The 14,734-nt window shown below is 42.9% G+C and overlaps 2 protein-coding genes across 2 annotated transcripts; one reads left to right on the forward strand and one right to left on the reverse strand.

The window, feature by feature from the left end:
- The first annotated feature begins 1,665 nt into the window (after nucleotides 1-1,665).
- On the forward strand, nucleotides 1,666-2,658 carry gpr186 (G protein-coupled receptor 186). Its single transcript, XM_041956024.1, has one exon. It carries the CDS (start codon nucleotides 1,666-1,668, stop codon nucleotides 2,656-2,658), a length of 993 nt encoding a protein of 330 aa, XP_041811958.1.
- A 1,110-nt stretch (nucleotides 2,659-3,768) lies between these two features.
- Nucleotides 3,769-13,759, reverse strand: wasf2 (WASP family member 2). Its single transcript, XM_041956023.1, has 9 exons — nucleotides 13,634-13,759; nucleotides 12,205-12,368; nucleotides 11,647-11,781; nucleotides 11,268-11,421; nucleotides 9,415-9,532; nucleotides 9,156-9,277; nucleotides 7,452-7,610; nucleotides 6,643-7,136; nucleotides 3,769-5,619 (listed from the first exon to the last, which is right to left on the reverse strand). Exons 2-9 carry the CDS (start codon nucleotides 12,335-12,337, stop codon nucleotides 5,462-5,464), a joined length of 1,473 nt encoding a protein of 490 aa, XP_041811957.1. The 5' UTR covers nucleotides 12,338-12,368; nucleotides 13,634-13,759; the 3' UTR covers nucleotides 3,769-5,461.
- Nucleotides 13,760-14,734: the final 975 nt, after the last annotated feature.

The following is a 14,734-nucleotide window of genomic DNA, read 5'->3' on the forward strand; positions in this document are numbered from 1 at the left end:
CGCAGTGGGAGGGGCCACAGAGATGCCGCATTTTTCTGAATGAAATTACTCCATATACGCCCCCCCTCCCTACTCTCCCCGCATCTTCCATGCCGGCACCTCATTGGTCAAACCTCCCAGTCACTGACGTCAGGCAGGCTCTCTTGTGGATGAGTCCGCGCGCAAGAGCATCCATTCTGCCTCCCATAGGCACCCAGAGGAGATTGAAGAAGAGGGAATGCAAGCGAGTGAGAGTTGGGCGCAACTTTGATGAAGACAGGAGCACGGAGCACTGTCGTACACACCAGATTTAAACTGGCACCGAGCTGCGGACACCGTCACCCGACCTCCATCAGGTGGATCTTATAAGAGAGGAGAATAAATCTGTTTGACTCTTCCAAAGGAGTCAGGGAATCGTGTTCATACGGTAAGATCAATACTTCATCATATGTGCATATATGCATGTGCGTGTCTGTGCGAGGCGTGCGGTTCGTGTGCGCGCGCGTGTGTCAGGGGCATCCTCCGTGGTGCAACGAACCTGCAATTGTATTATACAACAGGGACCTCCGCACCAGGAGGTGGGATAGACCTCCTCACTCTGAAACGTGACAGGGGGGAGGATGATAGAAGACAAATCTTCAAATAATATTCATGTACTACAGTTCAGATGAGGTATTGCCTTTGAATTATGCGTGCAGTACATGTCGACATGTACTAAAGGACAAACAGACAACGTACCGGAGAGCGCAATTCCTGAAATAGCATAATTGCGGCCTAATTAACAGCGCAGGGGTTCACAAGGAGGTGCCGCGTGTGCAATCAGTCCGAGGTTTCCATCGCGTGCTGTCCCTGCACCTGAACATCACGTTCGGGCATTAACAAGGGGGACACCTTAGACCGGAGCCCACTAACGCAATCTGAATGCGAGTTTACAGATTTATGATGGTGATGATGACGATGAAATGATAGGAAAGGTATTTGGATGCTGCTCAAACGTGTGCAGGATGAAACCAAAGGGGAGGAGAGCGAAAGCCAACGAAAGCCTGGATTTAAAGTGACTATACTGTACTATAAAAATATATTAATTAATTACTGCCTAATCAAACAAGCGTGTTTTGTATAGCTCCATCTGTCACGTTGCATTAATCCTACATTGACCAGGATTTGCGTGACTTCCCGCAAGACTACAGATGGTGACGTCACAGATATTTCAGGGGGAGTTTATCATATTTTATTTTTTTGTTTTAATATCTAGTATTTTTTGTGGCAATTTAAAATATGTGAACGAATTCGTGGGCTGGAAAAAAAAGGATTATATGAGAAGGGCAATTTCAAAATGGGTTCAAGGTATTTCTCAGCCCATAATGGCTTGTTGTCTGTGAAGGCTTGTAGATTGAAGATTTTTTATTATTAAGCTTATCTCAGGGCAAGATGGGATGGGGCTACAAACTAGTTCGTCAAAATACAACTATTTTTAATCTTTTTTTTCTAATAAAAAACAATACAGGACAATATAACATAGGAGACTCCTCTCCCACATCCGGCCTCCAGCAGCTCCACAAAGCTGAAACCACAGCTGGTTAGGAAAAGACTGTTAAATGGACAGATGGAGACGCTAATGACCCATTAGAGCTAATGTTTCTCCTTTTTTCTCTCTCTTAGGTTTTGTGGGACTGCTGATTGGCCATGATCCTGAACGCTTCTGACCTGGGCTGGGATGAGTCCTCAGGTGCAGACCCATTCTTCACTTTGGACCAACTGGATAGCTCACCTCCGTATGAAGTCCCGCCCCTCACAGTGTGGGGCGTTGCCCTGTGTGTTTCAGGAACTCTCATTGCCACTGAAAATGCAATAGTTGTCACCACCATCTTGGCCACCCCGTCTCTTCGCGCCCCTGTTTTCCTGCTGCTGGCGAGCCTCGGACTGGCCGACCTCTTGGCAGGTGTCGCTTTGGTCCTGCACTTCCTCTTCCTGTTCTGCATGGAGCCCAGTGATTGGTCAGAACTGCTGACCTCTGGACTGCTGGTGACATCACTGACTGCCTCACTCTGTAGCCTGATGGGTGTTGCTTTAGACCGATACCTGTCTTTAAGCCACGCCCTCACCTATGGTTCAAGCCAATCACGCCGAAGAGCTGCTGTCCTCCTGCTGCTGGTCTGGTTGGGTGCATGCATCATCGGGGCGGGGCCTGCAATGGGATGGCACTGTCTGGGGGAGCCAAACTCCTGTTCTGTAGCACGACCTCTGACCCGGACATACCTCTCGCTGCTGTGTGGTGGCTTCCTGGTGGTTGTCATGGTTACCCTACAATTGTACGCTGGGATCTGCCGTGTGGCGAGGCGGCACGCCCACGCCATCGCTACCCAGAGGCACTTTCTCCCTGCCAACCAATCATATGCAAGCAAACACAGCAGTGGGAGGGGCTTCTCTCGGCTGATCCTGGTACTCAGTGTGTTTGTGGGCTGCTGGATGCCTTTCTCCCTCTGGGGGCTGCTGGGAGACGCGTCCAGCCCTCCTCTGTACACCTATGCCACCTTGGTGCCGGCGGCGGGCAGCTCGCTGCTGAACCCGATACTCTACAGTCTGAGAAACAAAGACATTCGGAAGGTGCTGCTCCAGGCCTGCTGCCCACACAGATACACACAGAACACACACGTGCACTACCCTGTCGATGTGTAGACTGCCAAACTTGGCCGGACTCAAGCCACCACACAATCTAAGCCAGACATATCACTGTTTATGGGCCAAGATACACACATAGCTGCATTGACCGTCAGCCAAATCCAGAACATCAAGTCTCTATCTCTCTCTCACACACTCACACACACACAGAGACTCCCACACATGCAAGCAGCACATCTCCAAGAGATGAAGTCCTTCTCCGAATCAGAATGTCCTGAACCGTCCCGGCATGCAGCCATCTTCGGACTAAAGACTTAACATCTTGTACTGTACGTACTTTGTGCCTCATCCTCAATAAATCATAGATCCACTGGATCTGCAAACTGACACAATCACAGGGATGCTCTATATATCCCCACTCATAAAAGACAAGATTTAATGACCATTGGCACTTTAAGATGAGAGGAAGGGATGGGCTGTAACTTTAAACCAATCACAGTGTGACTACATGTATGATCCAAAGCCCAATTTTATTTACTTGAATGTCCAACACAATGTTCTAAATCTTTGAGATTCTATTTTGCACATGCTGTTAAAGGCACTTTGAAAGGTATTGACTATATGTTCGTGTTGCACAGCCTTTTTGAAATGAATGTTTTATACTGATGAATAATAAATATGCTTTTTTTTCTACTGGGTGATGTCAGCACTCTTCTCTTCACCGTTGCTGAGGCTTTTAGTGCGTTTGTCTCTCTCAATCTCTCACTCTTTAACTAAATTAGGAGCAGACTGCTGCTCTCTATTCCAGGATCCTAAATTATTTGGTGGCTAAAGAAATAATCAGTTTTATTACCATCACTCTGCACACACTGTATCCTTTCAAAACCTGCAAGGCAGCCTTGGTTTGAGGACATAGTGATTATGCAAGAGGTGTTTCTCTCCTCCTACTCATTTTTAGGACTTTTATCCAGGCAATTCATTTCCACACTCCACAGAGTCAGCACCAGCCACTGTGAAGAAGTCTCCAGCACTGACATAAAGAGGATGAGTCATGGATAAAGAATGAGGAGTCTTATGGCAAGGCTTGACATTCTTAGGAACTTGTTACACAACACATCACAGCATACACTCTATTCACTCTCACTGAAAACACATCAAAACAATTACTTTAATTCACTCTATCTTTATTGAAATAACTAGAATCATTTGGAAAATCAAGGCAGAAGAAGCATAACTTTGGCTAAGCATGCTGTGCGATTGTGCTTTAACACAAAAAATAAAAGGCACTTGGAAAATATGTTGTCTACACTAAAACATCAGTCGGTTTTCCGTTTGACTCATCGATGGCAGCTGTTCATATTTTTGGAAGATGCTGATCTGTGACCAGTGTGGATGACCGAAATAAACCTGCACTGACACTGAACTGCAGCAAAAAAAAGGCACCTATCAGGGATAAGGCAAAAGGTTTCCTGATTCTGATTAAAGCATCACAGCCAAGTTCATCCCCAGAAACAAAACTACAGGAAGAAAAAGGTAGCAGAGTCGAATCACAGTACAAAATGAATCATGATATTTGTGTTAAATGGCTGCATATGTTCGCTATGGTGATCTCATACTTCCCCTTCACGAATTTCTTCATAAGCTAAAACCATGTCTCATCCACAAGTCAATTGTTCCCATGACAACCACAAAAGTGAGGAAAGGAGAAGTGATAAAAACTCTGCTTTAAAGGGACATAAAGGCATCACATTAATTATCTTAGATAATGATTCAATATGTATTATAAACTTTACATCTCTATCATATAATCTATAAATGGGTAAGAATGTTTTGACATCAACAACTTTAGTCTTTCCACTAAGCACATACAAATAGGAAGAGGCTGCGCGCTTGTGTGCGTGTGCACTTGATGTCTATTACCCTTTGCCAAAATATATTAAAGCAGATAAAATCAGACATTAAGCAAGCAGCAAAGGACATCTGATTCTAACAGACATGAAGATAATGACAGAGGCGATGTGATCACGCAGGGACTCAGCAGAGAGACGTGCATCACATCACACAACACTCTCACATCAATAACAACGCGGTGTCGTCCAATGAAAGCAATCACAGATCGGGACACAACCAGACACACTCACACTTCTGTGCCTTGAGTCAACCAGGCCCGGCTCTAAGATGCTGTAACATGATTTTGTTCCATTCACTGCACGGCTTCATGCCCCACCAGAGCACCCACAGAAACACAGCATTTTGCCCACCTGCTTGTGTTAACTTGGTCAGATTTTGTTGATTTGTTCCTTTGTTTTTGTGTTTCCATCATAGGTAGGTAACATAGTTTAATGGTTTCTTTTGTCTGTTTTTAGGATTGGGACTCTGCACAGGGTGTTTTATTTTGAAAACTGACTGGATGCTCAGTGATGTTCCTGTGTCCGACTTGTAGCCAGGCTTAATCTGCTCTGTGCAGCTTGATGCTGCTTCTGATAGACTAGGTAAATATTTTAGGCGGAGCAGAGTGGAGAGCCTCGTCTGGGACATGACTCGCGCTCTGTTGGAGCCACAAATATTGTCTAGAATGTGACGTAGCCATGCCTGGTGGAATCAAGCAGTTACTCAATCTTTGGACTTTTGCACCTCTTATCTGAATAATTTTGGACAAACTGACATAAACAAGTTGAGGAATGTGATTCATAATAGGTCACTGTGCATACTATGTACACATACTCAAAATCTGACAGACACACAGAACATGGACCCCTGCCTCACTGGTACTTCAGAATGTAATCCGAATGGAAACACACTGATGTTTACAGCTGAGGAAAGATACAGAGGTGGCAGTAAAGGTACAAAGGGATGGCAATTATTCAGACCAATCGTCATCGTCAAACTCTGAAGAGTCATCCTCACTGTCACTGCACTCTACAGCGATACGACGGGACAGGATGGCGGCCACGTCGTTACCGAAGTGATCCCTCTTCTCCTGCTCGCGCTGTGCCTCCACCTTACGCAGGTTGAATCCTAAAATAGAGTTAGTGAGGACAGCTACAGTGAGTGCGTGTCCTCGATGGCATCTGCAAAATGCTTTGCAAGCAGTGTTCTGTCATTGTAGTCACAGACAGACCGTGATATATCAATATACAGGGTGTTTTAAGCAATGCAATCTGTTCATTTAGAGGTCTTCTAATTATTGTTTGCTAAGCTACATGTGGTAATCAGGAAGCTCAGATGGATGATCTTTCTTCTTCCTGCTTTTATTCTCAATGCATGTGCGCCAGGAATAATGTGGATGCAATAAAAGCTAAAATGTCAAGACAAAGACATGTTTCACACCTAACAAGTAGTGGAAGATAAGAGGGTCCCTGTTTTGTACAAACAAAATAGGCACACACTCGTGAACATGCCGAAAGTTTCACTCTATTCTTATCGACATCTGGCAGCAGGAAGAAGATTTAACGATGTAGGATTTTAAGTCATTTTTAAAATCCACTTCACAAATGTTTTATGCGAAAGGAAAAAGCACTGACCATGTTTGTTAGGACTCAAGGATACACATAATGTTTTTTGGGCACAAACACTGAATACACTATAATATAACTTCTCCACAGGGGTAACTATTACTGATGCCTTAATGTGTAAGCAGCAATTTAATGTTGTAGTCAGTTGAAGTGGAGACAATTTGAGATATTTCAGAAACTGTCAGGTGGTTTAATTTTATGTGAAACAACTTTTTTTAACAATGCATTATATTTTGCATGCTTATTAGAGGTCAAAATCTTAATCTGAAGAGTATCTCTGAACCTTAAGTGTCAAATAATCCAACAGAATGAAAATTACGAAAATTACGTAAATAATTACGAAAAGTAGTGAAGTAGAAGCATAAAGCAGCATAAAATTCAAATACTCAAACTACAAGTACCTTAGAAATTAACTTAAGTGTATATAGACTGTTTGAGTAATTTACTTGGTTCACTAGTTTCAGTTTCTTATTCAGCCAATCAGCAGTGAGGGTTGTAAATTTTATATTGATCTGTTTTCTGTTACCTTGCCGGATGGCCTGCAGCAGGTCGCTGCGAGCGTCACCAGCGGGCTCTGGCTGAGGTTTGGGAGCAGAGCTGGGTGCCCCACCACCACCAGAGGGAGGAGGGGGAGCAGAGTTGTCAAAAGATGAGGGAGGAGGGCCAGGGGGAGGTGGAGGGGGAGGAGGAGGAGGTGGACCACCACTTGCAGGCATAGGTGGCGGAGGAGGAGGAGAAACAGCAGACATAGCGGGTGGAGGAGGGGGAGCAGGTGGGGAGGGACAGGCGGCAGGAGAGGTGGAGAACGGAGGGGGAGAGGGTGGAGCGTCGAAGCCAGGGGGAGGTGGGGGAACCCCAAAACCAGAGGGGGGAGGAGGGGGAGGAGGTGCAGGGGGAGGGGCAAGGTTGGGGCGAGAGTTGGGTGGAGGAGAGGCCATGGGGGGAGCAGGAGGCGGGTGGTTTGGACTCAGCACGCTGACACGCTTCTGGGCTGGTGCTCCATACTGTCCGTCATTATACCTGCGTGTGACAGAGTGGAAGTTAGCGATGAGGAGAAGATAAACAACAAAATCAATCCGCCATTTGCCTCCAACAACCTTCAATTTCTCTGCAGCTGCAATCTCAGCAGCTCAGGCTCATTACAGAATCACAGGCTGAAAGTGAACAGCAGGTTTATCATCTATTCTGGTCCGGCTCAACCCTGTAATCTTGAGAGGCTGCAGTTAGGATGGCAGTGCAGCTGTACAGGACATGTGTAGCTGTACGTTCAGCACACGTTGGCGGGGGTGGCAGTGCGTTGGCAGTGTGTGCCCTTCCGTGCAAGACGCTACTTACGCCATGTCTGGAGGTGGAGGAGGCAGGAAGTCATCGGAGCTAGGCTGAGAGAAAGGGGAACCGGGGTCATAAGCGTAGGAGCCGGTACTCTGCTCGAGGCCTTCAGAAATGAAGCCTTCACCAGAGCCGATACTGCCATTCAGACCCTCAGAAGAATTCCTTAAAACAAATGAAAAACATCTGCATCAGCACAAAATACAGTGTGTCATCTCTATTCTCTAAAACCTGCACATGCAAATGACAAATAACACAAAGCATCTACAGATCTAGTTAGCAGTTGTGGGCCATGTGCTGAAATTCATGAGAAACAACCAAGAAAAGAGGAAGTATCACAAATACATTTAATGCAGCAGCTGCAAATAGTGACAACATCACAGGTGGTGACTGGTTCACCAATAACAACAAGTGCAGTCAGTGACACAGCACTCAGAGACTGTCCTTCAGTTGAACAGCTTGACAGAGAAACTGAATGTTTCTCTCCTTATCAATCCTGGTATCTGATTGACGTACAAACAAGCCGTCAAATAAAATGGTAAATCACTTCTAACCACCACAGCTCATACAGAATATTGCACATTGTAGTATTCAACTACTATTGTATGGGTCTGCTCATCACAACATGGGTTTTTGATTTACTTTAAAATGTGACAAAACTGTAAATACAGTAAAAAATTCCATAAATATAATTATGATCCATGTAATGAATACTACTGAGTGCTAGTGCTGTCTTTGCTTTTTATTGTACTGTTTTTTCCTCGGAGTCAGTTAAACCAACGTGACTTTAACTTGCTCTTTAATGCATCAAAGATTTTTAGATGCTAATTTCTTTTACATCTATCAGCACATTTTATATGTTTATTGTGACCATTACATGTCACATGCAAAAATAGAAAAACAACTGTAAGGCTTGGTGTGTCTCAAACGTTTGTTTACCACAATTCTGCAATGACAGCCAGTGCCACACCCAACCCCCTGAGCACATTTTCAGACAGGACATACCACCCATATCACTGTGTACAGATTCGTTGATAAGAAGAGGGTGAATTTACTGTATGAGTTCCCAAATTGTACCATTACTGCGTTACTTCACCCCCAGCAGCCCCTCACTAGAGTGAGAGACTGTGAGAACTGTGAACCACTGCACACGGCACTTTCACACCTTCACCTCCACCTTCACCTGCACCTTCTGTGTACTTAACTTTCAGGTACACACATGCTTAACTAAATGGTCAGCCATTTTGCACTATATACATTTTAGTATATTTTTTTTCAGCTGCTGTTGAGTATAGTATATTTTATGCTGCTGGTATATTTTACTGTTTATTGTTCGAGTATATTCTTATTGCCTTAGTATATTTTCATTTCTGGTATATTTTATTGCATTTATACATATTTTTATCTGCATGTTAGTTAAGTTTATTCTAGTATCTTTATTTTATTTTATTATTACTTTCTTATATTTCTTATTGGTTCTAACATGGGGGTTACAATACAAATTTCATTGACATGCTATGCTCAGTGATAATAAAGACAATCTTGAATCTTGAATCTTACCTATACAGAGAAATAATGAATTCATCAGCTTTTAACTTATGGCTGGAATGCATTCAAAAGCCTCCTGGGCCTGTGGGATGACCACAGTTCTGCACCAGCGCACACTCCATCTGCTCAAAGACTTTCATCACACTCAATCTCTCAACTTACATCAAATCATTCTTTGGCACCACAAACTCCTCCCCCATCTTACGCCGTTCCCATTCCTCCTTCCTGGTCTTGATCTTTCTAGGATTGAGCGTCCGTTGGTTCAGATGGTCTTTCTTCTCCTTCTACTCCGAGAAGAAAGAGAGAAAAGGAGTCATGGAGGGTGGATCCAAATGATTCCACGTGATGTCACCAATATTGTGCATTTGTAACTCAGTGACTGTCATGCTATTTGTTCAGTGTATATGAGCATGTGTCTCACTCTGTGCTTGCGTTTCTCCTTCATGATGTCCTTGGTGTCCTGCAGCATCTTCTCCTTCCACAGGTCAAAGAAGTAGGAGGGATCAGTGTAAAACTTAAGGGCCTCCTTTCCATCGTCCCTGTAGAGAACCATTTACAAACATTAGAATTACACTCGGGTATCAGTTACACTTCATTACCTCAGCCAAGGAGGTTATGTTTTTGGTTTGGTTTGTCTGTGTCTCAGCAGGATTACGGAAATGCAACTGGCCCAATTTTCATGAAACTTGGTGGAAGGGTCTAGCATGTGCCAATTAAATTTTGGAGTGGATCAGAATCACAGGGCAGATACACACATTATTTTCACTTTCTTTAACATGGTGAGATAAGGCATTTGGCCCTGGCAGAATAAAAGCCACAAATTGTAAAATCCAGTAGAAGGCAATAAAGTTCAATAGTGACAAACCATACATCCAATTATAGAAATACGATGACTTCATATCACAATTCACATTCACAGGTATCAGTAATCCTCCAGGTTAGCCTACACATGTAGCTGCTCAAACTTCATACAAAAAGAAATCGTCACGGAGCACTCGATAACAGGGGTTTGGTTTCATGGGAGAACCGGAACTGTAACATTGCTACAATTATAACAACCATTGAAATGTAAAGAGACACATGTCATGCAACTGCTTATACTCTTACTCACATCCAAATGTGAATTGTCTGCAATAAGCTCCCCCAGATGTATCAAGGAAAAATGTTGGAACTTAGCGCTTGGCAAGAGCAAGCAACAGATTTGACCGTAAAATTTGCGCTTGTCGACCTTAGTCATGAATCATTCAGATCTACTCTCATCCAGTTTCAATTTAACAGGAGTATCATTCATCAAGTGTCATTACAGCAAATGCTAAGAGATAACACGGAAAGGTGTCCAGTGCGGGTCATGGCCTTAACAGAGGTCTGAGTGCCCTTCTTGTGTTGTCTCTTGTTCACAGAGTAAGTAACATGAAGTGGTTGCTGACAGAGCTTTATCTGCCTTATGTGTCAACATATTAACAAGCCGTAAGACTTCTCTTTTTTAGAAACAGGCTATTTTCCACATTCTCACTAGTATGCAAATATGGCACCAAAAAGATGAGTCATGATCCACTTAATAGCAATTTTACAATCAAATCAGTCACAGAAAAACTTCATAATAAAATTGTACAAGCTCATTCTCTCACTCTGCTTACCATCGATGCTGTGTTCTGATTCATCATTCTTCTGGTGACACGTCATGTGTTGTGCATAATTACTATTACTGGGGTGTGACACATATGGTCGTTTTCTGCAGAGCAATTTACATTGAATATAAATGATCCAGCTTGCGTTGCCATTAAGTGTCTGAGTTAAACGTGGTTTGTCAATACTTTGCTTTTTAGACCAGCAAAAACAGGTATGAGTTCATTACAAATCTAGTTTTCTAATGCTGACCAACTAATAAATAAAAAAAGGGTGCTGCATCAGAATGATGACTCTAAAGGATTTTGCAAAGGTGGGCTTCATGTCCTCTGAGCAACAGGAGAAACAGTCAGCCAAATTAGGCATTTTTGTGATTTTTAGTACCATAAAAATTGAATTTCAAAGTTTTTCCTGCTTTTGTTGGGGACTGAAACTCATTAAGACACAGTCACTATTTGACACCAAGTCCTTGATGAGGTTTGAAAGAATATGTATCAGAGAGGTGGGTTGCAAAAATATAGCATGCGTGTGTTGTTTTCCGCATGTGCCGATGTGCATACACATGTTCTCTTATCATTCCTTGCATATTATGAACCAGTGAATGAATATTAGCCACAGATGCATGTCTGTGTGTCTGCCAAGCCCTACCGGTACTGGCTGAGCTGGTTGAGTGGTGGGGGTGGATTACAGGTCACGTAGGTCTCCTGTACGGGCACAGGCAGCGACGGCCTGGTGAACAGCTGCTGGTCCTGGGTCAGACTGCTACGGAAGGCCTTACGGGTAGTGATGGCCTGCAGAGAGACTGAGAGAGTAACAGACAGATCAGACAGAGAGTTATTAAATATTTATTGTGCTCAAGGGGAAGAGGTTGTTTTAGTACAAAGGTAATTTCAATTTTCGATGTTAATTGGAGTCTGCGTAAAAGCGGTTTTATGGAAAAAACTAAAATGTTAAATTTGACGTTATATTTCACTATATTCAAATTATTGAAGTATATAAGTAGTTACGGCAACATGATGGTACTTACCCTCCTCTTCTTTGGGGTCCAGCTGGGTGACTTTAACCTGCAGACGATCTACTCTTTCTCCCAGAGTATTTACTCTGACTGCAAATGCTCCAGCCTGGACAAACAACTCCCCAAACACATCCTCAGCATATTTACCTGCAAACAAACACACAAGTTTCTGATTTAATAACAACAACATCTGTATGTGTCGCTTAGAGTTTTACAACAAAGAAATCACAAGTGCTTCACGTTAAAAAAAGATGAAGATGAATATAAGAATAGAATGCTAACACTAATGTAAAATAAGATGAAGAATAATAATAAAAATATTAAAAATAAGGAAATAGAATCCAGATTTAGCCCAATATAAGATGGAAAATTAAACCCAATGAATATTAATGATAAATACAAAATTACATAGCAAACAGTGAACAAGGTGAACACAAATACATTAAAATAAAACAATGCACAAACATGTGCAAACACACACCACATACATTTGCCACATGCTATTACCCGTTCACACTGCATTTTAATGACAGACATAATGACACCCAACCACACACAGCAAACACTCACTGAGGCTGCCGAGCTGGCGGATGATGTTGGCCAGGCTGATATTGGTGACACATTCCAGCTCACTGCGGATGTTGGAAGGGATGGTCTGGCGACACAAGTGTCGCGGCTCTATATTCCTCGTAACCAGAGGCATGGTGGGGTGTTGAGCATAGGGGGTCCCAACCCTGAAGTTGGAAGAGGAAGTGGGTCATTTAAGCCAAAGACATACAAACAAACTAAGGACGTAAAGACGAAAACTGCATTAGCATGTATTACAGACAGTTGCGATACTTATAAACTGAGAAACAACAACCTGTCCCAGCTTCTCAAATGCGAGGAACTGCTGCTTTTTTCATTTTATATCATTGTGAATTGAATCTCTTGGGGTTTTGTACTGTTTCTTTGGACAAAACAAGAAATTTAAAAGACATCACCTTTGGTGCTGGGAAATTATGATGATTTCTTTACAGGTTGATGACTTTTTGTAGTAATTGCCATCCCTAAATAAGTCACATGCGGATGTGACACCCAGACACCGTGTATAAATAAACACTGGGCCAGGCCAGAGCTAAAGCAGAAGCAAAACTAAAGCTTTGCTCCACTCAGCAAACCTCCAGCATCCACCCAGTTGATGTGAAACTAGAAAATTCAACATAGTAAGAGACAAAAATAATGATTTGTGCCCCATTATGCTTACTGTAGTGTAAATGTTTTCATATATTATATTGGACAAATCACAGTCAGTCAGCCACACAAAGCAGTAGCTCCACAGTGACATATGGAATGTGTCCAGAAAACGACAACTCCCATGAGGCTCAGAGAGTTGCAGTGACTGCAGACTCCTGCTACCAACACAGTGCAGGCGGGCAGAATTTAGCTTTCTGTAAGTACAGCCTGCTATTCCTCTGCTCGGTTGTCTAATTACAAGTTTTTCATGTTAACGTCGGGGCTTCAGAGGATGGTGAGGTCATGACACAACTGGTTTCAAGTGTCTGCCCTTTTCCTTAGGTTGACAGACACATTCTCTGTGCGGATTTTCAAGCCGAGGTTGCTGTAACTCAGTCAGGTTTATCAGTTTCTTCACAGATGTCGAACTTGCCACAGCTGAATCCCGTTGAAGTACAGCCCCGCGGTGTGCGGTTAACGAAAAGTCAGCGGCTCTCTGTCAAATTCATGAACTGGAAGTACAAAGGTTTTACTAATTGGCTTAAAATACTGCATAAACTCTGAACTTTTTCATGAAAAAGTAACAACAAGAGATCAAATCACTCGGAAACGTTATACTTTAACGCCCACAACATTAGCTAAAATGTAACTTGGGTTCTCGGCCTTGTCAGAGCAGGAAGTAACTTGTAGGCGCCTCTTATCTCGAAGGAACACCCAAACAAAACTATGTTTACATCCTTCACTCACTGTTAAAACAATAGACAATTAAACATACTTTACTTACCGTCAAGAGTTGCAACTGCAGGCTCTTTCTCCCTCTCTCTATACAGTCCGGTTGTTGTCCTGTCTCAAGATTTCCAAGAGATGTTGAGCGGTACAGTATACGGACGAGCTACACAGATCACAAAAGTCCCGGGTTTGTGAACTTCTGATTGGTCGAGCGACCGAGCTCCTCAAAGCTGATTGGCTACTGTGCCTGTCGCCTGTTTTTGCTGAGAACAGGATGTGGAAATTTCAACGTAAAAAGCGCAACTCCACCCTGACTAGTGGCAAACATCTGTCCGCAATTTGCGTAACAGAGGGTGGAGGCAGAGGCACATTCCAACGTGCGCTCCAGCGAGTTGGAACGCGTCCGAGGAATGACTGGCATTGGCCTTAATGAATAAGAGCTCACTGTGGAGAAAAGCACTTATGAGGATGTATAACAGTACTGCGAGGTGAGTGTTAAGTGCATCCTTAACCTCAGCTGAGCTTGTGCAAACTGGAAGTACACAGGGTTTATGGAACATGAGTCAAGCCGTTGTCTAGTAAAGGTTAAATCATTTAATACAGGAACATGCGGTAAATGGTGGGACAGCCACAGCCTGTTTGTTTGACTTTTGCAATAAGATAGCAATTATAGCCTTGACTTGTGGTACAGTGCCTACATATTAGGCTTATTTGTGTTGGGATTAAGAGTTGAGCAACCGTTGCAGCCACTTTCTATAATAGCCACTATTTTACATGATGATATTATGTGCAAATATGATGAAAGGGAAATTATTATTATAAATACGCAAATACATACACTTAGGATCATGTCACTATGTTCAACTTTGTTTGCTTCTCTTTTGAGACAGAATAAACTTCTATATGAAGTCACAAGCTGGAACTATATACTTCCATATACACTATATTAAAGGATGATTTAACGAGGTTTGAATGTGCACGGGTGCAAGACATATTTAAAACTACAAACAGTCCTTTCAACATTAATCTAACACCCTTCTTGAATTATTTTCATATTAAAAGAAAACATACACATTATTTTAGCCAGATGCTACAGATGTCAATATAATATAATGTAGCCTATGTCTGTTATATATTACCAAAAGATGGGAAATCT

Source organism: Chelmon rostratus, chromosome 16 (genome assembly GCF_017976325.1).
Source record: "Chelmon rostratus isolate fCheRos1 chromosome 16, fCheRos1.pri, whole genome shotgun sequence".
Classification (NCBI taxonomy): domain Eukaryota; kingdom Metazoa; phylum Chordata; class Actinopteri; order Chaetodontiformes; family Chaetodontidae; genus Chelmon; species Chelmon rostratus.